Genomic DNA, 22,057 nt, shown 5'->3' on the forward strand with positions numbered 1-22,057 from the left:
AAATTTATTGTTTTTATAAATCTAGCTGAATACTGTCTGGCTCTGAATGTCTAATTATCCATCAGTCATCTTGACACGTATACCCCGCACTTCATAATATCACATAAATTCCATCTGTATCTTCCATGCAGCCTTGTACTTTTCTTATCGTTTATATGTATAAATTAAATTAAATTCATTTTCTCTTAAGTTTGGTTCAGTGTGTGGTATTATTTACAGATTAGTACTACGTGTATAAAGTACTATTTAATTTGCATAATTTTGCTATAATTAAGTTAAATTAGAATCAAAATTCCTATAAAATCATGTGATCATACGTGCATTATGTTAATTATATAATTTCACTTGAAACATCGTGAACATTATGCCAGATATAGCTGTAATTAATGTTTTCGCTATATATTGTAAGCATGTATATATATATTTATGTACTGAATGTCTAGTAATAGATAAGAATGAGAATGAACAAACAATATTAAGCTACGGCATTTTTAATGAAGTATCATGGAGAACGGATAAAATTGACGCTGTACTGGGTGATTTAGGATCTAGACAAACACGTGTTTATCAAAGTGGCCCAATAAATTGTCAGTAGTACATTAACTCTCTAGAGGGAGACATGTTATACATAATCAGATTCACTTTCAAAATCGATGAAACGGAGACTTAGGGAAATGTAACAACTATATGCCTCCCTCACCCCTAGCTCATAGGTTCACATGCTAGCAACCGTCTATGAGAAAATTAGTATAAATAATGCATATCCCCAATAATCAATAAAAAATAAGAGGCGATGGTACCTGTGTTATATGTTTACAATATACCACCAACCACATATCGACCCAATGTACACTGTGTGTATATATATATATATATATGTAATTATCCATAACAACGAGGGTATATACCGGAATTCACGTAACACAGATAATTTATCTATGAATTTCAGCACATTGTCCTTCCCGCGAAACCATTGATATCTAAATCGGTGGAAAGTGCGGGAATATGAACTACAAGTGAAATTGTATGACATAGGTAAACACTGGTGAGTACACTCCCACGTGTATCGACAAGTTTGTAAACATTTTTACCTGGGAATTTCACCCCGACACACCTGGCTTCGCTCAAGAGTCGACGGTGAGGAGAGAACACACCTGCTAATAATTGTTTATATTTCCCGACCTGGAATTGGGGTGAATCCAATTCTTCAAATATGGCATCAATGGATAAATTAAGGAAGAAAATATTGGAGAGAGGATCTTCTGGAATACTGGACTTCGGCAGGTAAGCGACCATTGTGTGAATATCTCGTGTGTAAGCTAAACGGTGTTTACTGAAACAACATGGTCACTGTATTGTATTAAGGCCGGAACAAAGTATCTCCACAGTCCTTCTGTGTACTAAATATAATGTACCCCGTATGTTGTATAGTAAATATGACCGCGTAATGTATATGTTTCCAGTCGTGCATGGTAATTCCACTCCCCCTCTCTCTCTCCTCACACGATAATTCCACTCCCCTCTCTCTCTCTCTCCTCACATGATAATTCCACTCCCCTCTCTCACCCTCTCTCTCCCCTCACACGATAATTCCACTCCCCCCTCTCTCTCTCTCTCATGATAATTCCACTCTCCTCTCTCTCCTCGCTACCTCTCTCTCTCTCCTCACATGATAAACTTCCCCTCTCTCTCTCTCTCTCTCTCTCCCCTCTCTCCCTCTCTCTCTCCTCACATGATAATTCCACTTCCCCTCGCTACCTCTCTCTCTCCTCACACGATAATTCCACTCCTTCTCTCTCTCTCCTCAAATGATAATTCCACTCCCCCTCTCTCTCTCCTCACATGATAATTCCACTCCCCTCTCTCCCTCTCTCTCTCCCCTCACACGATAATTCCACTCCCCTCTCTCTCTCTCCTCACATGATAATTCCACTCCCCTCTCTCCCTCTCTCTCTCCTCACATGCTAATTCCGCTTCCCCCCCCTCTCTCTCACTCTTTCTCTCTCCCCTCGCATGATAATAATAAAAAGAAACGGGACAACGCCTCTTTTCCAAGGACGTATTTGATTTGTCGGTAACATTAGTTATCGTTGTTTCCCTTTACTAACTACAATATGCCATACAAGTCCTCATCCCACAGAGATATTGCTGCAGGCCCAAATGTGCAAAAGTCTATATGTAATACGTACCAGATTGCTAGGGAGCATCGTACAATGTAATGTTATCAATATGTAGGTATTTGAAGGGGGGATAACTCGGATCGAAAAAAGGAACGACGCATTGTCAGTATACAGTCCCCACATAGAGTTTCTACGATTCAACTATTGTGTGTGAACCCAGAGAATCCGCTGATATAAAACTAGCACCACGGTACCTGAGTGAATGGAAAATAAAAACAGACAGAACTTGAATACGACGTATCGTCTCAACATAGACTGTCATTCAGTTTTGAGAAATGATTGTAAATATGCATGAAAAAGGATGATTGTGAACAGGTCTGTCAAATCCTTCTTGGATAAGGGATTTTTTACTCCCCAATCTGTGATCGTGTTTATATGAATGAAGGAGATTTAAGACGATATACATAATATATCCCTCTTGGAAATAGGAAACAGTTGTTAGTTGTAACCGGGGGAGGAAAAAAAAGGACACATGGTACCCCTGGGCACATGAGACAGCATACGAGTGATATGTACAAGAAAGATATATTCAATTAATGCTATGACCAACACAGTCAACGACAGGAATATGAATTTCAACAGTGTACCCTTACGTCTAAGTGTTCGACTGGGAAATCATTTTTAGGCAGACTTTAGATTTTGTATGAAAATGTTATGCAATTGATGTGTGAATACTTTCAATATAGTACTTCATTTCTCCTACAGGTTATTCAATATTGTTGACCGGAATCGTAGCCAATCCATCGATTTAAACGAGTTTGAGAGATGTATCGAGATATTCCAGATTGACATAGGAGACAGTGAGATGAGGGCTCTCTTCAGCAGTATGGACAAAGACGGCAGTGGGAAGCTAAGCTACAAAGAATTCATTACAGCGCTCCGGGTATGCAGATAGTTAAGGCGTGGGAGCCAGGAAAGGGAACAACGAGTTAAGGCGTGGGAGTCAGGATAGGGAACAAAGAGTTAAGGCGTGGGAGTCAGGATAGGGAACAAAGAGTTAAGGCGTGGGAGTCAGGACAGGGAACAAAGAGTTAAGGCGTGGGAGTCAGGATAGGGAACAAAGAGTTAAGGCGTGGGAGTCAGGACAGGGAACAAAGAGTTAAGGCGTGGGAGTCAGGACAGGGAACAAAGAGTTAAGGCGTGGGAGTCAGGACAGGGAACAAAGAGTTAATGTGTGGGAGTCAGGACAGGGAACAAAGAGTTAATGTGTGGGAGTCAGGACAGGGAACAAAGAGTTAATGTGTGGGAGTCAGGACAGGGAACAAAGAGTTAATGTGTGGGAGTCAGGACAGGGAACAAAGAGTTAATGTGTGGGAGTCAGGATAAGGAACAAAGAGTTAATGTGTGGGAGTCAGGATATGGAACAAAGAGTTAATGTATGGGAGTCAGGACAGGGAACAAAGAGTTAATGTGTGGGAGTCAGGACAGGGAACAAAGAGTTAATGTGTGGGAGTCAGGACAGGGAACAAAGAGTTGAGACGTGGGAGTCAGGACAGGGAACAAAGAGTTAATGTGTGGGAGTCAGGACAGGGAACAAAGAGTTAATGTGTGGGAGTCAGGACAGGGAACAAAGAGTTAATGTGTGGGAGTCAGGACAGGGAACAAAGAGTTAATGTGTGGGAGTCAGGACAGGGAACAAAGAGTTAATGTGTGGGAGTCAGGATAAGGAACAAAGAGTTAATGTGTGGGAATCAGGATATGGAACAAAGAGTTAATGTATGGGAGTCAGGACAGGGAACAAAGAGTTAATGTGTGGGAGTCAGGACAGGGAACAAAGAGTTAATGTGTGGGAGTCAGGACAGGGAACAAATAGTTGAGACGTGGGAGTAAGGACAGGGAACAAAGAGTTGAGGCGTGGGAGTCAGGACAGGGAACAAAGAGTTAATGTGTGGGAGTCAGGACAGGAAACAAAGAGTTGAGACGTGGGAGTAAGGACAGGGAACAAAGAGTTATTGTGTGGGAGTAAGGACAGGGAACAAAAGTTAAGACGTGGGAGTCAGGACAGGGAACAAAGGGCCAAGGCATGGATGCCGGAATAGGGACATTATTACTTCTGCTAATTACATTATTTTTCCTCTGTTTTCTGTTTTCCCTTTTTATTGTCCACATTGTTAATATGGACAAAAGCATACGTGTGTTGAAAGAGATAGATTAATGATAGATGTAGGGAACAATGTGTTTTGTAAAAAGATGTGGAATATACTGATTAGTAGGTAGGAATAGCCACGACCTGGAATGTGAGTCGATTCGGGGCACAAAATACCAAATACAAGCTTTTCTCATTCATCTTTGTGTTTGAAATACACAACATTGTTAGGTTATCAGGTAAAAATGAATTCGAAATCAATCGTACATTGAGCCAATTCATATTTTTATTACATTTAATTTATGACCTTTCCATTCAATTTGTTCTAGCCACCTCTAAACGCTCAGAGGTTGTCAATGATCGACCAAGCCTTTAAGGTGATGGACGTGACAGGGGACGGCGTGGTCACTGTGGAAGATCTAAAACTAAGGTATAATGTCCAGTTCCATCCAAAGTTTGTGTCTGGAGAATGGACGGAAGAAAAGTGTCTCAGGGAATTCCTTGACAGTTTCGACTCGGAAAAAAACAAGGACGGTGTTGTAAGTATTTATTAAATGCATATATTATGTTAGTAAATTTACATTTGTTGTGCGTCGTATTAGGTGAATTGAGAACTTAGTCGTTTTCAAATTTTCTTTGTAAGGTCAGTGGGTTCCCATATAGGTAAGATATCGATATATTTGAAATGATGATGATTTATTTAACATTTCAGGTGACTGACCAAGAATTCATTGATTACTACAGTGGAGTTAGCTCCTTCATAGACTCAGATCAGTACTTTGAGGAAATGATGAGAAAGTGTTGGAAACTGTAGAATAGTGGACATGCTGGAAAGGGCTTACCGAGTACTGTGATCAATGTACACTAGGAACCGAAAAAGAATAGAAATTTTAACAAATCTTCCTTAAAATTGATATGACAGCTTTGCGAATCGTATCAACCTGTTTGTATCCACTATATAAATGCTTTCTTGTCATATCCACTGACCAATCCGGTCTTGCTATGTGATTTAGACTTGGGGATAAATTCTACCTTTATATTACATATGTATAATTTCTCAGTCTCAATATTATCATCGATGATCCCTGTATAGTTCAGTTCCTTTCATGCTTGTGTCGGATTGAAGTCCACCAAATCGATATTCCGGTCACTCAGTATCAAACAATGTAGCAATACCTAGTTTTTCTCGTGTTCATATGGCCTTACTGGTTGTTCGTTAAGTTTGCACTTATTTACTAGAAAAAACTTAAAAGAACTTTAAAACGAACCCAGAGCCAGTTACAGTCATACATTTGAAATAACACCTATGTATATATATGCAGTATATCTTGGTGATAATTGGTTTTAAGAAAAGTTGTCTAATTACGGTCGTTTATCTAGGGGTATTTGTACTAATGTTATCTTATTGATATCTTAATTTACTACGCAATTCATCTACAATACACAGTTATGAAAAAAAATGTCAAATTTGTTTATATCAACGATGGCATGTTTTGCTAGTTTTCATCACTTTAAATATCTGTAATAAAGAAATACAAAATAAACATAATCATCACGTTTACGTTTTTAATAACACTTGTACGTTAAGCCCCTTGACACTAAACAAAGACCCCGAAGACCGCGCTGTGTCCTGACACACTAGACAAAGACCCTTAAAGTGTACCCTGAGAGGTCAGCTATGTTGACCTTGAAAAATAGTTCTGCACATAAAATACACTATGCCGAAAACACGAATGCCGTGGAATGTTCCGTTATTGAGAAATTGCGACTTTTCTGAAAAACACACCTTTGGCTGAGAGGCGTTGACCTCGTTTTCGGGCACCCAAACCTGTGACGTCATAAGTTCAACGCTTTTGTTGATGCAGCCATATTGTCTTTACTGTGCTACATGTGATTGTGATCTATTTTGGGATTTTCCGTGGAAATTTCTTTGTTTATTTACGTGAAAGTACTTCACATCTTCGCAATATCTAAGGTAGTGAACGAGGGGTCGGTGAATTAGCGCTTAAATCCGCTAAAATGGCTTCCTATCGCGGAGGGAAGCGGTGTGTATGGTTGTCCTAACACTAACACGGATGGGGTGTCGATGCATGACGTCGATAAATAAAACTGATTGTTGATTAAATAAAAGTATAATTGTTAGGTTGATATTTTGTTATTAATTCTACAACTAAACATTTTAAATTGATAGGCTAGCCTATGACTTGGACGGTCATAGGAATATTATTCCTTCGTAATCGTGAACGCCTAATACTCAGAGAAGGCCTAGTCGTGAATGGGTCACGGGAATTTTCACCCCGAGAATTTTCATACTACTATTATATAGTATAGAATAGAATTATTAGAATTTATAGAATAGGTTATGTGTGTATGTTGTTTGTATAAGGTGTATTTGGTTTTTAGATCTTCCAGCAGACAATGTTGTTTAGTTATTAATTTTGCGATCGTAAAAATAACAATAAGATCACCAATCTTGATTTGAAAACACAGTTCACAGTGTAGAGCTGTCATCTAAACTCATAATCACACCCGTTTTGCCAGGTTGTTAATATAGCAGCCTCGTGTGTTGAAAAAGATAGATTAATGATAGATGTAGGGAACACGCCTGTCGGCTAACAAAGATGTGGAATATACTGATTAGTAGGTAAAAACCAGTCAAATAATTGTTTAAACTTCTAAAACATCAAATTTTTGTGTTATTAACACAACATTGGAGGTTATTGGTAAAAATGAATTTGACGCCAATTCATATTTTTATATATATTTATGACCTTTCCATTCAAAAATTAGCCACCTCTAAACGAAAAATTCCAAGCCTTTAAGGTGATGGACGTGACAACTGGTCACTGTGGAAGATCTAAAACTAAGGAAAATGTCCAGTTCCATCCTCTGGAGAATGTATAGTCTTGCACAAACGCGATTTCCGGAAAAAAACAAGGACGGTGTTGTAAGTATTTATTAAATGCATATATTATGTTAGTAAATTTACATTTGTTGTGCGTCGTATTAGGTGAATTGAGAACTTAGTCATTTTCAAATTTTCTTTGTAAGGTCAGTGGGTTCCCATATAGGTAAGATATCGATATATTTGAAATGATGATGATTTATTTAACATTTCAGGTGACTGACCAAGAGTTCATTGATTACTACAGTGGAGTTAGCTCCTTCATAGACTCAGATCAGTACTTTGAGGAAATGATGAGAAAGTGTTGGAAACTGTAGAATAGTGGACATGCTGGAAAGGGCTTACCGAGTACTGTTGGTGATCAATGTACCCTAGGAACCGAAAAAGAATAGAAATTTTAACAAATCTTCCTTAAAATTGATATGACAGCTTTGCGAATCGTATCAACCTGTTTGTATCCACTGTCATATCCACTGACCAATCCGGTCTTGCTATGTGATTTAGACTTGGGGATAAATTCTACCTTTATATTACATATGTATAATTTCTCAGTCTCAATATTATCATCGATGATCCCTGTATAGTTCAGTTCCTTTCATGCTTGTGTCGGATTGAAGTCCACTAATTAGATATTCCGGTCACTCAGTATCAAACAGTGTAGCAATACCTACTTTTTCTCGTGTTCATATGGCCTTACTGGTTGTTCGTTAAGTTTGCACTTATTTACTAGAAAAAACTTAAAAGAACTTTAAAACGAACCCAGAGCCAGTTACAGTCATACATTTGAAATAACACCTATGTATATATATGCAGTATATCTTGGTGATAATTGGTTTTAAGAAAAGTTGTCTAATTACGGTCGTTTATCTAGGGGTATTTGTACTAATGTTATCTTATTGATATCTTAATTTACTACGCAATTCATCTACAATACACAGTTATGAAAAAAAATGTCAAATTTGTTTATATCAACGATGGCATGTTTTGCTAGTTTTCATCACTTTAAATATCTGTAATAAAGAAATACAAAATAAACATAATCATCACGTTTAGTGTTTAATAACACTTGTACGTTAAGCCCCTTGACACTAAACAAAGACCCTTAAGACTGCGCTGTGTCCAGACACACTAGACAAAGACCCTTAAGACCACGCTGTGTCCTGACACACTAGACAAAGACCTTGAAGACCGCGCTGTGTCCTGACACACTAGACAAAGACCCTTAAGACCACGCTGTGTCCTGACACACTAGACAAAGACCCTTAAGACCACGCTGTGTCCTGACACACTAGACAAAGACCCTGAAGACCGCGCTGTGCCCTGTCACACTAGACAAAGACCTTGAAGACCTCGCTGTGTCCTGGCACACTAGACAAAGACCCTTAAGACTGCGCTGTGTCTTGACACACTAGACAAAGACCCTGAAGACCGCGATGTGTTCTGACACACTAGACAAAGACCTTGAAGACCGCGCTGTGTCCTGGCACACTAGACAAAGACCCTTAAGACCACGCTGTGTCCTGACACACTAGACAAAGACCCTGAAGACTGCGCTGTGTCTTGACACATTAGACAAAGACCCTGAAGACCGCGCTGTTCCCTGTCACACTAGACAAAGACCTTGAAGACCTCGCTGTGTCCTGGCACACTAGACAAAGACCCTGAAGACCGCGATGTGTCCTGACACATTAGACAAAGACCCTTAGGACCGCGCTGTGTCCTGTCACACTAGACAAAGACCTTGAAGACCACGCTGTGTCCTGGCACACTAGACAAAGACCCTTAAGACCACGCTGTGTCCTGACACACTAGACAAAGACCCTGAAGACTGCGCTGTGTCTTGACACATTAGACAAAGACCCTGAAGACCGCGCTGTGCCCTGTCACACTAGACAAAGACCTTGAAGACCTCGCTGTGCCCTGGCACACTAGACAAATACCCTGAAGACCGCGATGTGTCCTGACACATTAGACAAAGACCCTTAGGACCGCGCTGTGTCCTGTCACACTAGACAAAGACCTTGAAGACCACGCTGTGTCCTGGCACACTAGACAAAGATCCTTAAGACCACGCTGTGTCCTGACACACTAGACAAAGACCCTTAAGACTGCGCTGTGTCTTGACACACTAGACAAAGACCCTGAAGACCGCGATGTGTCCTGACACACTAGACAAAGACCCTGAAGACCGCGCTGTGTCCTGACACACTAAACAAAGCCTCCGAAGACCGCGCTTCGTCCTGGCACATTAGACAAAGACCCTGAAGACCGCGCTGTGTCCTGACACACTAAACAAAGCCTCCGAAGACCGCGCTTCGTCCTGGCACATTAGACAAAGACCCTGAAGACCGCGCTGTGTCCTGACACACTAAACAAAGCCTCCGAAGACCGCGCTTCGTCCTGGCACATAAGACAAAGACCCTGAAGACCACGCTGTGTCCTGGCACACTAGACAAAGACCCTTAAGACCGCGCTGTTTCCTAACACACTAGACAAAGACCCTGAAGACCGCGCTGTGTCCTGTCACATTAGACAAAGACCCTGAAGACCGCGCTGTGTCCTGGCACACTAGACAAAGACCCTGAAGACCACGCTGTGTCCTGTCACATTAAACAAAGACCCTGAAGACCGCGCTGCGTCCTGACACACTAAACTAAGACCCTGAAGACCGCGCTGCGTCCTGTCACATAAAACAAAGACCCTGAAGACCGCGCTGCGTCCTGGCACATAAGACAAAGACCCTGAAGCCACGCTGTGTCCTGGCACACTAGACAAAGAGCCCGAAGACCGCGCTGCGTCCTGTCACATTAAACAAAGACCCTGAAGACCGCGCTGCGTCCTGTCACATTAAACAAAGAGCCTGAAGACCGCGCTGCGTCCTGTCACATTAAACAAAGAGCCCGAAGACCGCGCTGTGTCCTGTCACATTAAACAAAGACCCTGAAGACCGCGCTGTGTCCTGTCACATTAAACAAAGACCATGAAGACCGCGCTGCGTCATGTCACATTAAACAAAGAGCCCGAAGACCGTGCTGCGTCCTGTCACATTAAACAAAGACCATGAAGACCGCGCTGCGTCCTGTCACATTCCTGTCCTCACATTAAACAAAGACCCTGAAGACCGCGCTGCGTCCTGTCACATTAAACAAAGAGCCCGAAGACCGCGCTGCGTCCTGTCACATTAAACAAAGAGCCCGAAGATCGCGCTGCGTCCTGTCACATTAAACAAAGAGCCCGAAGACCGCGCTGCGTCCTGTCACATTAAACAAAGAGCCCGAAGACCGCGCTGCGTCCTGTCACATTAAACAAAGAGCCCGAAGACCGCGCTGCGTCCTGTCACATTAAACAAAGAGCCCGAAGACCGCGCTGCGTCCTGTCACATTAAACAAAGAGCCCGAAGACCGCGCTGCGTCCTGTCACATTAAACAAAGAGCCCGAAGACCGCGCTGCGTCCTGTCACATTAAACAAAGACCCTGAAGACCGCGCTGCGTCCTGTCACATTAAACAAAGAGCCCGAAGACCGCGCTGCGTCCTGACACATTAAACAAAGACCCTGAAGACCGCGCTGCGTCCTGTCACATTAAACAAAGAGCCCGAAGACCGCGCTGCGTCCTGTCACATTAAACAAAGAGCCCGAAGACCGCGCTGCGTCCTGACACATTAAACAAAGACCCTGAAGACCGCGCTGCGTCCTGTCACATTAAACAAAGAGCCCGAAGACCGCGCTGCGTCCTGTAACATTAAACAAAGAGCCCGAAGACCGCGCTGCGTCCTGTCACATTAAACAAAGAGCCCGAAGACCGCGCTGCGTCCTGTCACATTAAACAAAGAGCCCGAAGACCGCGCTGCGTCCTGTCACATTAAACAAAGAGCCTGAAGACCGCGCTGCGTCCTGAAAATTTCAGAAAACGCAGAGAGGAAGTGGCTTTAATCGCCAATTATGAAAATTTCTCGTTCGTTTAACGTTATTTTTACTTTCTTGACATATTCTTAATGCGTCTAACACGTTCCTATTAATTCCTTAGTGCGTGCACGGCCATGCGTGCACTACGTCTAACACGTTCTTATTAATTCCTTAGTGCGGGCACGGCCATGCGTGCACTACGTCTAATACGTTTTTTCTACGTTCTTACTACGGCCCAAAAAAACTTTCTTCACGTGCATTACGTACCTATCACGATCTTACTGTATTCGAACTCTCACTATAATTACTGCTACAGCGTACTGCTTTCATTCTTTCCTCTAGATGACGACTTCTAGACCATAGCACAGGCGTACCAAGATCATTTCAGAAGTTCAGGAAGGTCGTATTGAGAACTGCGTTGACGTAACAGGAACGAAGGGAGGTCGTATTGAGAACTACATTGACGTAGCAAGAACGCAGGGAGGTCGCAGTGAGAATTACATCGACGTAGCAAGACCGAAGGGAAATCGTATTGAGAACTACATTGACGTAGCAAGAACGAAAGGACAACACAGTGAGGATGAAGTACAATCCTTTCCGTTTTATGCTACGTTTCTACTGCGTCTTTCAAGTCCCTGTTAGGTCTTCGTTTACGTCACTAAAGCGTCAATAACATCGTTACTACGTTCTCATTAGGTTCTTACTGCGTTCTGATTTGACCACGTCCTCGCTACGTAAATTTTTATCATGTTCAAAATTCCCCCAATGCCCTCCACGTCCATAATGGATTATCGGAATCCAATGCGTTTTTGCTACGGTGTTCAAATTCTTACTGCATTTTCACTGCGTCCCGAAAAAAAAATCAGAAGGGGGTTGGACGTGGTGAGAGCGTAGCCTAGTATGAAGGGGTTAATATGCAGATTAGCGATAGTTTATCCAGTGCCTTCTGTTTGTGGGACATAGAGAGCATTGTTATCCGCCACCAGCTACAGAACGTATAATAAAATTAGAGGATAGTATGCTTATTTTTATGCATATACTGGGGATTATATCATGGCTTTTGGTCTTTAACAAGAAGAGCAGTCGAGTGTTCAAACGACCAAACATATGGTCTTATCTCCAATATATCCATTAAAGCAAGTAACTATCCCCATTCTAAAATAATTAGAGTCTTAAAATGTCATCATCCCAATATTAACGAAATTCAACACAAATCAAGACCTGCACACTTTTGTTCGATCCCTCACATTGTCATAGCCAATCAATATACTCGTTTTAACCCAATGATGACGGCTAAGCTCCACCCACTTTCTAGTGAAGTTGTCGATAGTCTCGGGTCAAGATGTAGGTCGAGGCATACGAAAAGACTGAAAAGTTTTGTCTGCATGGATTATCTGTCTAAAATGTTGTTTATATTGATTTCTGGTGTACATACCCTTCATTCGTTATGTCTGTCTCTGAATGATATTTTTTCAATAAAGCAGATAATAAAACAACGGACAACGACGAGATGCAACGACAAGAGATCATGAACAAGGAACTGATCCGAAGTTGTTTCAAATGGATATTGGGATTAATGTATCATGCTCTGTAGAATTATCTAGGTAGGAGACAATACCACGTCATATGATTTCATTTCATTGTGATATTATTAACAGACATTGATCCCTGGATTGAGAATATTGTCCACTGTGACGAATATCACCTTTGTCGACATTCTAACAGAAGTCCTACTTTCACACTCGCTGGAAGCAGAGAAAATTGAATCGGAATATGTCACAAAGATTGTTATTATCATACTCTCTCTTTCACATTTCGATGACACATTTTAGTATAAATTTCTCCTGTGTCGATATCGACCACCTGCCTCAACCTGAAAGATGGACGTCAGGAATGATATATCGAAGATAAGATCACGAGAAATTTCCAATGAAAAGAGTGCATTATATAAGCATCATTTTGAAATTTGATATAGAGGCATAAATACACAACGTGGTCTTTGTTATGCCAGTTCAGATATATCCACCGCAAGCTACAGAACATATAAGAAAAACCCAAAAATAGTAACCGGTGACCAGTTTTGTTTAGCTGGGAGACATACAGATTTATTTATAGACCAACCGAATCACTATAAATTGAACTAAACAGTCTCATATACTGCAATATGGCGTATTAATAATATGTAGGCGAATGCAACACAGAATGTAAGTATTACATTTATATCTACCAGGGTTACTTTTTGGTGGAGGTCTCACCTTGGTGGTCGAAAGTGTATTCATACGCTTGACCAGATGGACGTGTATATCCTGACATGCTCCCACCTGAAGTACACAGAACTAAACGGGAAATTGAGGGTAGAATGAACGAATCGTAGTTTTGTCTACATGTATTTAATCAAGGGACATTACTCTCACACTTCACAATTTTACAGTACTTATGTACCGCTATCGCTACATTTAGAATACATACATCCAAAAGGAAAATTACAAAGAATGTAAATAATAGAATAACTGGAGTTAGGATGCTGAATATGAACGTTTTAACTATCGACTTTTAGATACAAATTGAACTGAACCTTTTATGGACATACATTAACATGAAGATAGGTGTGACATTTTTACTGCTAGGTACTAGAAATTCCTGATGAGCGTATTCCTTATAAAACAGTTACAATTAGACCTAATGACAAACCGTGGTTCAACTCCGAATTAAGACGAGAAATTAGAAAAAAAGAACAGATTATTACAAAAATATAAATACAGTCGCACTCCAAAAATTTTTTGAAAACTTGAGGAAACAGCGGAATTACTTAAACAATCTGAAAAAATGACAAGTTTTTTTTTATGCGGACATAAACGGACTTTAGGACAATTTTGGTGACTCAAAACCTAGAACTTTTTAGAAAATTGTCCGCAGACTTAACGAAAACAGCTTATTCTTCAAATATTATTCCTCCTATACCGAATGGAACTGGAGTTATAGAAATGGACGATGACATTAAGATTAACATACTTAACGACTACTTCGTCTCGATATCTTCTGTTGACGATGCTAACGTTGACGTACCTGTTGCTGCACCCAGAGCCGTCACTAACATATCAGACATCCCCTTCACTATTAACGACATGATAGACTTTCTGAAGACATCAAAATTAGAAAGCAGTAGGTTTAGACACCATTAGTCACACCTTGTTAAAAAAAACCACAGCAAAACAGTTGCTTACCCTCTCTCTTTAATTTTCCGTTCATCTGTGGAAACTTGATTCTTCCCCAAACAATGGCAACATGCTTTAGTGACGTCATATTTTTAAAAAGGTGACAAGCATAATCCTTAAATTACAGGCATATCGCCCTATTAAGTACTAATGGTAAAGTTTTTGAAAGACTTGTTGCTAAAATTTTACATAACTATCTTTAAGATAACTCGCACATTCACAAATTTCAGTCAGGTTTTCAACAAAGACATTCCACTATACATCAGCTAATTGAAATTGATCATAATATTTGAGTCAATCTCGAAAATAATCAGCCTACGTGTTTAGGATTTTGTGACATTTCTGAGGCATTCGATCGCGTGTGGCATAGCCGACTGGAAGTGAAATTGGCTAATTATGGGAAAACAGGTAAGTTACTTGACTGGATAATAAATTTTGTCGGTGATAGATCACAAGTTTTTGTTGTAAATAGCAATTCCTCTGTTAAATTAACAAACTTAGGCGTTTCTCAAGGCTTTGTTTTAAGTCCTTTACTATTTATACTCTATATCAATGATAAAACAGACAACCTGGTAAGTTTATCTAAACTATTCACAGATGACACTACACTTTTATGTTCGGACCACTCCCCTCAAGTAATTGATCAGACTATCAATGATGACATTGTAAAAATTCAATTACGGGCAGAAAATTTGTTGGCTAAATTTAATCCAGCAACTACAGAAGCGTTTCTTATTTCTAATACAGACTTGGATTATTTCATTAATTTAGTTTTTAATAATACTAGTATTGATTTCGTCGACTCTCATAGATATCCGGAAGTGTTCATTGATGCAAACAGAAAGTGACTTGCAACATTGACAGTGTTTGTAAAAAGGTAGTAAAACAATTAGGTGATCTACATATATACAAAGCATAAAAGCTCGTGTTAACCTTTTCCTCCCTCCTCTCTCTCTCTCTCTCTCTCTCTCTCTCTCTCTCTCTCTCTCTCTCTCTCTCTCTCTCTCTCTCTCTCTCAAAGAGCTTTCTAGTCTTTTTGATGTGCTTGAAAATAACAAACTCGTGTATAACAGAACTAAAAATGAAAGATACTATATAGATAATCAGCTGTGATGGTACAGCGATTATAACACACAGTATACTTTGTTAATATGTGGTTATCATATACTTTCAAGAATAAACAATTTACATGTGATTAATTCATTTGTATATACAAACGTGTTTTCACTGCATGACATATACAATGACGTATCTCAGTTTGTACTCTAGTTAATAAGGATGCTTTTAAATTAGTATTTAGAGACGTCTTTCAATTTCCCCTCGCCATCTCTGTCTGCAAGTGTTCAATAATGTAAAATATTTGCACCTAAGGCAAATTATAAACTTTTCAGTATTAAACATTGACCTTTTGTGTTCTTATTTTATCAGTTTCTATGTGTGTGCACTCTTACCTTCATAACAGAACAAATAAGTTTACGTCTTTTTCGTGTACGTTCCTGAGTCGAAGGCAAACAGCGGTGCCTGTGGCGGAACTGCTACAACAAGGCTCAGGGACTTGACACGAATATCATCTACCATGTAGGGGAATTAGCTCAAGTGGTAGAGCGCTCGCTTAGCATGTGAGAGGTACCGGGATCGATACCCGGATTCTCCACTGTTTTTTTTTCTCCCACTCTGATCTCCCAGAGTTACGCTGGTTTTCCGGTGTGATGTGTGAATGGTAGACACGTATTCCGGGTAGTCAGGTAAATCGTGATTCATCCGTTGATTATCGGGGCCTTATAATCTGAATTTGTTGTTTTTGACTTTATTATGAACTAATGTCCTATATGTAATTGTCATTTTATAAACATTTTGTACCTCTAAGGTGTTTTGGTATCGCCGAGATGGCACCCTCGGACGGTACGGCGGTCGGTAAAAATGGTAATGGCGGTCGTGCAAAATTTGAAGAGAAAAGGTCGTTTCTGAAGGATAACACTGTTATCGTTGACGTGAAAGATAATTCTCTTGTGAAGGCTAGTAGCCTTATTAAAGAAATTAGTGAACTGTGTGGCGAGGAAACTATTTTGGCATGTGTTCCTAAATCAGGAAATCTGTATGAGGTGACACTGGACGGACGTGCCCCTATTAACATTCTGGTTGGAGGGGTGTCAGTCGAAGGGAATATGTTTGAATGTTGGGAAGCTGAACAAAAATTTGTGTTTGTCAGCTTTTTGCATTTGGCTGCGTACATTTCAGATGATGAAATTATATCGAAACTGGGAAATTTGCAGGTTGAGCTTGTTTCTCCAATTAAAAGGAGATATTACCCCGATACCAAAATAGCAGATGGAACTCGCTATGTAAAGGTAAAACTTCCGCCGAAAATAACATCGTTGCCATACAGCATGAAATTTGGAACTGGCTACTATCGAGTTATACATGATAACCAATCCAAAGTTTGTTCATTGTGTTATTCGGAGGAACATGTGTTTAAAGAATGTCCTTTGTTCGTTTGTTATAAATGTGGTGGCCAGGGGCATTATGCACGCGCGTGCCGTACACCTCAGTGTCTCAAATGTGGGTCACGAGCCGGGTGTGAATGTACCGAGGAACCTAGAGCGCGTGTTATGTCGCTATGTGAGGAATGCGGGCAGTTTGGCTGCGCGTGCAACGATATACAGAACAGGTGTACTGACTGTGACAAGGTTGAATGTGTATGTAGTACCCCGATTGTACTGGAGCGTGAGAACGGTGACAACAACCAAGAGGCCCAAGGTAAATGTAGCTACAACGCTAGTGTTAATGTGTCGGGTGAAGGAACAACGGCCGTAACTGATGACGCTGGAGCTGTATGGGATGAAAATATGGAGGAGTATGTTGATGAGGATGGAGCTGAGGAAGAGGTGGATATTTCTGTAGACAGTGATGGTTCGGTATCGCAAGAAGGATGTTTAAAAGGAAGGTTGTGGAGTAATGGTGAAGACTTGGAGGAGGAGAAAAGTGAGGATGGCGACAAACTGGATAGAGCGTGTGACTTTTTTAAAAATAAACCTGGGTATGCTAATAAAAGGAGGGGAAAAGAAAAGAGTAGCAAGGAAATTAAAAAAATGAAAAAGGTTGTTGTTGTTTTGAATAAAACATGATTATTTTACTGCTTTTTGGCATGATCAATATTGTTTCTTTTAATGCCAATGGCTTAAAGGATGTTGATAAATTGAAGCGAGTTTTTGAGCATTTTCAAGAATGTCGGTCTGATTTAATTTTTGTACAAGAAACTTTTTGGAGTGATGAGTATGTTGGTCAAATTAACCATTTATGGAATGGGGTTATTGTTAACAATAATTCTAATGATAAAAGAAAAGGGGTTGCCTTTCTTGTATCTAATCGTTTTAAAGATAAGATTATTGATTCTGACGGCTATAATGGTCGTGTTTTACGGTTGAAAATTAAGATTGAGGATGAAGTATGGAACTTTGTCAATGTGTATACGCCTAATATAATAAATGAAAGGAAATTGTTCTTTGATAATCTAAAAGGATGGTTAACTAATTATTCTGAAAATTTAGTTGTTGGTGGTGATTTCAACACTACTTTCTCTGATCTTGATCGTACTGGTGCAACTAGACATCAGGTAAATTCAAGTTTAGCTTCCTTAAAGTCATTAATGTTTCATCTTAATTTATATGATGTATGGAGAAGTAGGAACAAAGAAGCTGCTGTTTTTTCTCGCAAACAAGTCCGGGATGGGTCGCTGTCCCAAAGTAGAATTGATTATTTTTTGGTGTGTAAAGATGTAAGTAACTATATTCAAAACATATACTACAATGATACACATTTTAGTGATCATGGTTTTGTAAAAATGAAAATTGATAGTGTAAATATTGAGAAGGGACCTGGTATTTGGATTTTGAATAACTGTTTTTTAATGGAGGAAGATTACAACAATAGAATAAGGTCTATTATAACGGAGGCCAAAGAGTGCCCTTTGTATGAAAGTGAACCAAGTGTTTGGTGGGATAATTTGAAATACGCTATCAAAAAGTTTTCAATGGTTTATGGCAAAGATCGTTATAAAAAACGTATGTCTGAATTCTATAAAATACAGAACAAGCTGCGGATATTTTCTGCTAAAATTTCGGCTGGACAGCCATTCAATAGTAACGTGTATGAGGAATTGAAACAAGAGCTCGAGAAATATGAAAAGGTGAAATGTAATGGTGCTGTATTGAGGGCTAAGGCCAAATGGGCTGTAGAAAGTGACAAGAATTCAAGCTACTTTTTACGCCTTGAAAAGTTCAGGCAAGACAGTAATTCCATTAAAGTATTAAATGATAGTCAAGGTAATGAATTGAAAAGCTGTGATGAAATTTCAAAGGAAATATTCGATTTCTATAATTCGCTGTATAATTGTGCTGATGTAGAAAATGCAGATATTGATCGATTACTAAGTTATGTTCATGCTAAGGTAGGAAAAGAAGATAAGATTATATGTGATGCTCCTATTAGTATGGAAGAGGTTAAATGTGCACTTTTTGGTATGGCAAAGAATAAAAGTCCGGGACTTGACGGATTAACAGTCGAATTTTATTGCCATTTCTTTGATATTCTTCATAATATATTTTGTCGAGTCATTGAGAGTGTGAGGAAAGAAAAAGAATTGTCTAGGACGATGCGTCAAGGAGTTATTAATTTAGTTTATAAAAAGAAGGGAGATAAAATGTTTTTAAAAAACTGGAGACCGATAAGTCTCCTCAATGTTGATTATAAAATTATTGCGCGTATTATGTCAAATCGTCTAAAACATGTTTTGCCTTCTATAATTTCGCCTGCTCAAACTTGTTGTGTTATAGGTAGAGATATATCTGACACAATTTACAGTGTCCGTGATATTGTTGATTTGGTTGATAAAGAACAGATTGAGGGTTATGTTTTAAAAATTGACCAACAAAAAGCTTTCGATCGGGTAAATCATGCATATCTTTTTAAAACACTTGAGAAATTTGGTTTTGGTGAGGAATTTATTAATTGGATTAAAGTTTTTTATACGAATATATCTAGCTCTGTAAAATTTAATGGAAACCTTACTAAGTTTTTCAAGATTACGAATTCTATAAGGCAAGGGTGTCCGATAAGCGCTATGTTGTATGTTATTGCAGCTGAGCCTTTGGGTCAAATGATACTTCAGTGTAATGATATTTCTGGTATTAAAATTCCGCTTACTTCTGAGGAAATCAAGCTATTTCAACACGCGGATGATACGACTCTTACACTCTCCAATAAATATTCAGTCCGTAAAGTTTTTGATCTGTTGGAAGTATATAGTAATGGATCTGGGGCAAAAATTAATAAGGAAAAATCAGAATTGTTATATTGTGGAACTGGTTCCTTTTCTGAAAACGAAATGAATGAGTTAGGGGTAAAATTGTGCAAAGAAGTTATATGTGTTCATGGTGTGTATATAGGTGAAAACGACAAACTATGTAATGAATTAAATTGGAATGTAAAGGTAAAGTCAATGAAGTCTATATTGAATATGTGGTTACAAAGAAAGTTAACCATGCAAGGCAGAGCAACTGTTGTTGAAAGTTTGTTACTGTCAAGGTGTTGGTATACATTGATGTCCCAGACTATGCCTGATGATATTATTAATGAAGTTAAAAATATGTGTGTTAAGTTTTTATGGAATGGTGCTCATCTGATTAAATATGACACGGTAATTGGTAAAAAACAAGATGGTGGCTTAAATATGCCTGATATTATCTTAAAGCGCCAATCATTTCGGTTGAAGTTTTTAATGAGATGGCTTGATTCGGAATGTAAGGCGATATGGAAGAGTACATGTTTGTATTTTTTTCAATTCTATAGAAGGAATGAATTTGGGCTTTGGAACCATATATTGTGATTTTAGGGATAAGCAATTGAAAAGCTTACCTTGTGTATATCGAGAAATGTTGATGGCGTGGTCAGAATTTCGAAAATGCTATCATGTTAAATTTGATAATAATCGCCCATCATTTGTTTATGAGCAGCCATTGTTCTTTAATCCTAATATTACAAATGGTGAAAAAACGGTATTTTCTCCTGCATTTGCTAAGGCTGGAATAACTAAAATCAAAGATTTGACATATGAAGTCTTGCCTAATTTTCTTCCCTTCCGCGCAATTGTAGATATTATTCATGAAATTGATCCTGACATATCAACCCGTGTAATCTTATCAAATTATAATCTCGTTATGAAAGCTATTTCGCGAGAGTATAAAGTTATTGTTTTATCTAATGTTTATACACCTGCTAGGGCGCAAAGTGCTATCGGAGCCTTTGTTGAAATACCAACTAAAACTGGTGGTAGACGTAAAATTGTTCCTGTAAATACTCGAGACTTTTATAACCTTTTTATTAAATCGAAATTTAAGTGTCCAACATCAACAGAATTTTGGTCAGAATTTTGCCCCAATGTGGCGTTAAAAGACGTTTTTTCAATTATGTATGTGCCATGCTTCCCACCAGATTGTATAGAACTGCATTTCAAAGTTGCCCATAATTCTATTTTTTCAATGGATAAATTATTGAAAATTGGTAAAGTTACAAGTGATGTTTGTCCTGTGTGTAATGTAGATACTGAAACGCTTCAGCATTTATTTCTTAACTGTCGAGACCTTGGTGAATTATTTATTTTTCTTGAAGGAGTTCTTGTTAAATTATTATCTTGTGCTGATCCGTCAGATACCAGAGATATATCAGTTAACACAGTTTTATTGTTAGGATTTACTAGAAAAATTAAAAAAATGTAATTGTTATTTCATTAATTTCTTTTTCGGCATTGTTCGGTTTTGCATATTTAAAAGGCGGAATTTATACAATAATGATCTGCGCAATGTTGATATTTTAAAGTTTGTAAAATATACTATTACAAGATATTTTGAGTATGCAAAATTTTACTATCAGCGTAAAGATCGTAGAAAGCTATTTATGAAATATTTCCTTTCGGATAATCCCTTAATCAAAGGTGATCAAAGCTTTATTTACATTGTATCAGATTTATCACGTTTTTTACTCCATATTTAGTATAATGTGTCATTGGTGAATGTTATGCAATATGTGGTTTGTGTATGTTTTACTGTAATGTAAATGTTTAGCGTGTGTATGTAATTAGTGAAGTTGATTTTAATAAAAGATAAAAAAAAAAAAAAAAAAAGAGCGCTCGCTTAGCATGTGAGAGGTACCGGGATCGATACCCGGATTCTCCACTGTTTTTTTTCTCCCACTCTGATCTCCCAGAGTTACTGACCCTCGTTTCACTCTGTAAGTACCTCTGATGTATCCTGACACTTTTTTTTCTGGTTTCAGGTTGTCACGATGATTCCCTCAGTCAATCGATGCTTTGTGTTAAAAAGTGTCGCGTTTTCCAAGTAGAAATTGGGAGCAGAGAGGTTTCGACCAACCAGAACTCATCTTACATACACGGTTCGGTTCGAGGTAAGGTCGAAGAACACACAGTGTTATAAGTATCTGCATTTATATTCTCCAATTAAACATGACAAATCATTGGTTTTCTAATTAATCGTTTATACATAACAGTATACCGAGACAGTTGTAACGGCGCTTCAGTATTGTTCAAACATCATCTCTCTCTCTCTCTCTCTCTCTCTCTCTCTCTCTCTCTCTCTCTCTCTCTCTCTCTCTCTCTCTCTCTCTCTCTCTCTCTCTCTCAAAGAGCGTTCTAGTCTATTTCATGTGCTTGACAGAACTGAAAATGAAAGATACTATATAAATAATCAGCTGGG

General features: G+C 39.0%; 1 protein-coding gene and 1 non-coding gene across 2 annotated transcripts; both read left to right on the top strand.

The window, feature by feature from the left end:
• The first annotated feature begins 1,212 nt into the window (after positions 1-1,212).
• Positions 1,213-5,080, top strand: LOC132563991 (calcyphosin-like protein). Its single transcript, XM_060228743.1, has 4 exons — positions 1,213-1,284; positions 2,886-3,063; positions 4,596-4,805; positions 4,979-5,080. The coding sequence occupies exons 1-4, from the start codon at positions 1,214-1,216 to the stop codon at positions 5,078-5,080; spliced, it is 561 nt and encodes a 186-aa protein (XP_060084726.1). The 5' UTR covers position 1,213.
• A 10,792-nt stretch (positions 5,081-15,872) lies between these two features.
• On the top strand, positions 15,873-15,945 carry Trnaa-agc (transfer RNA alanine (anticodon AGC)). The gene has a single exon. It is a non-coding gene; the product is annotated as a tRNA-Ala (tRNA).
• The last annotated feature ends 6,112 nt before the right edge of the window (positions 15,946-22,057 follow it).

This window comes from Ylistrum balloti, unplaced genomic scaffold (genome assembly GCF_031769215.1).
Source record: "Ylistrum balloti isolate Yb309-2 unplaced genomic scaffold, AGI_CSIRO_Ybal_v1 Utg371954, whole genome shotgun sequence".
Taxonomy (NCBI): Eukaryota; Metazoa; Mollusca; class Bivalvia; order Pectinida; family Pectinidae; genus Ylistrum; species Ylistrum balloti.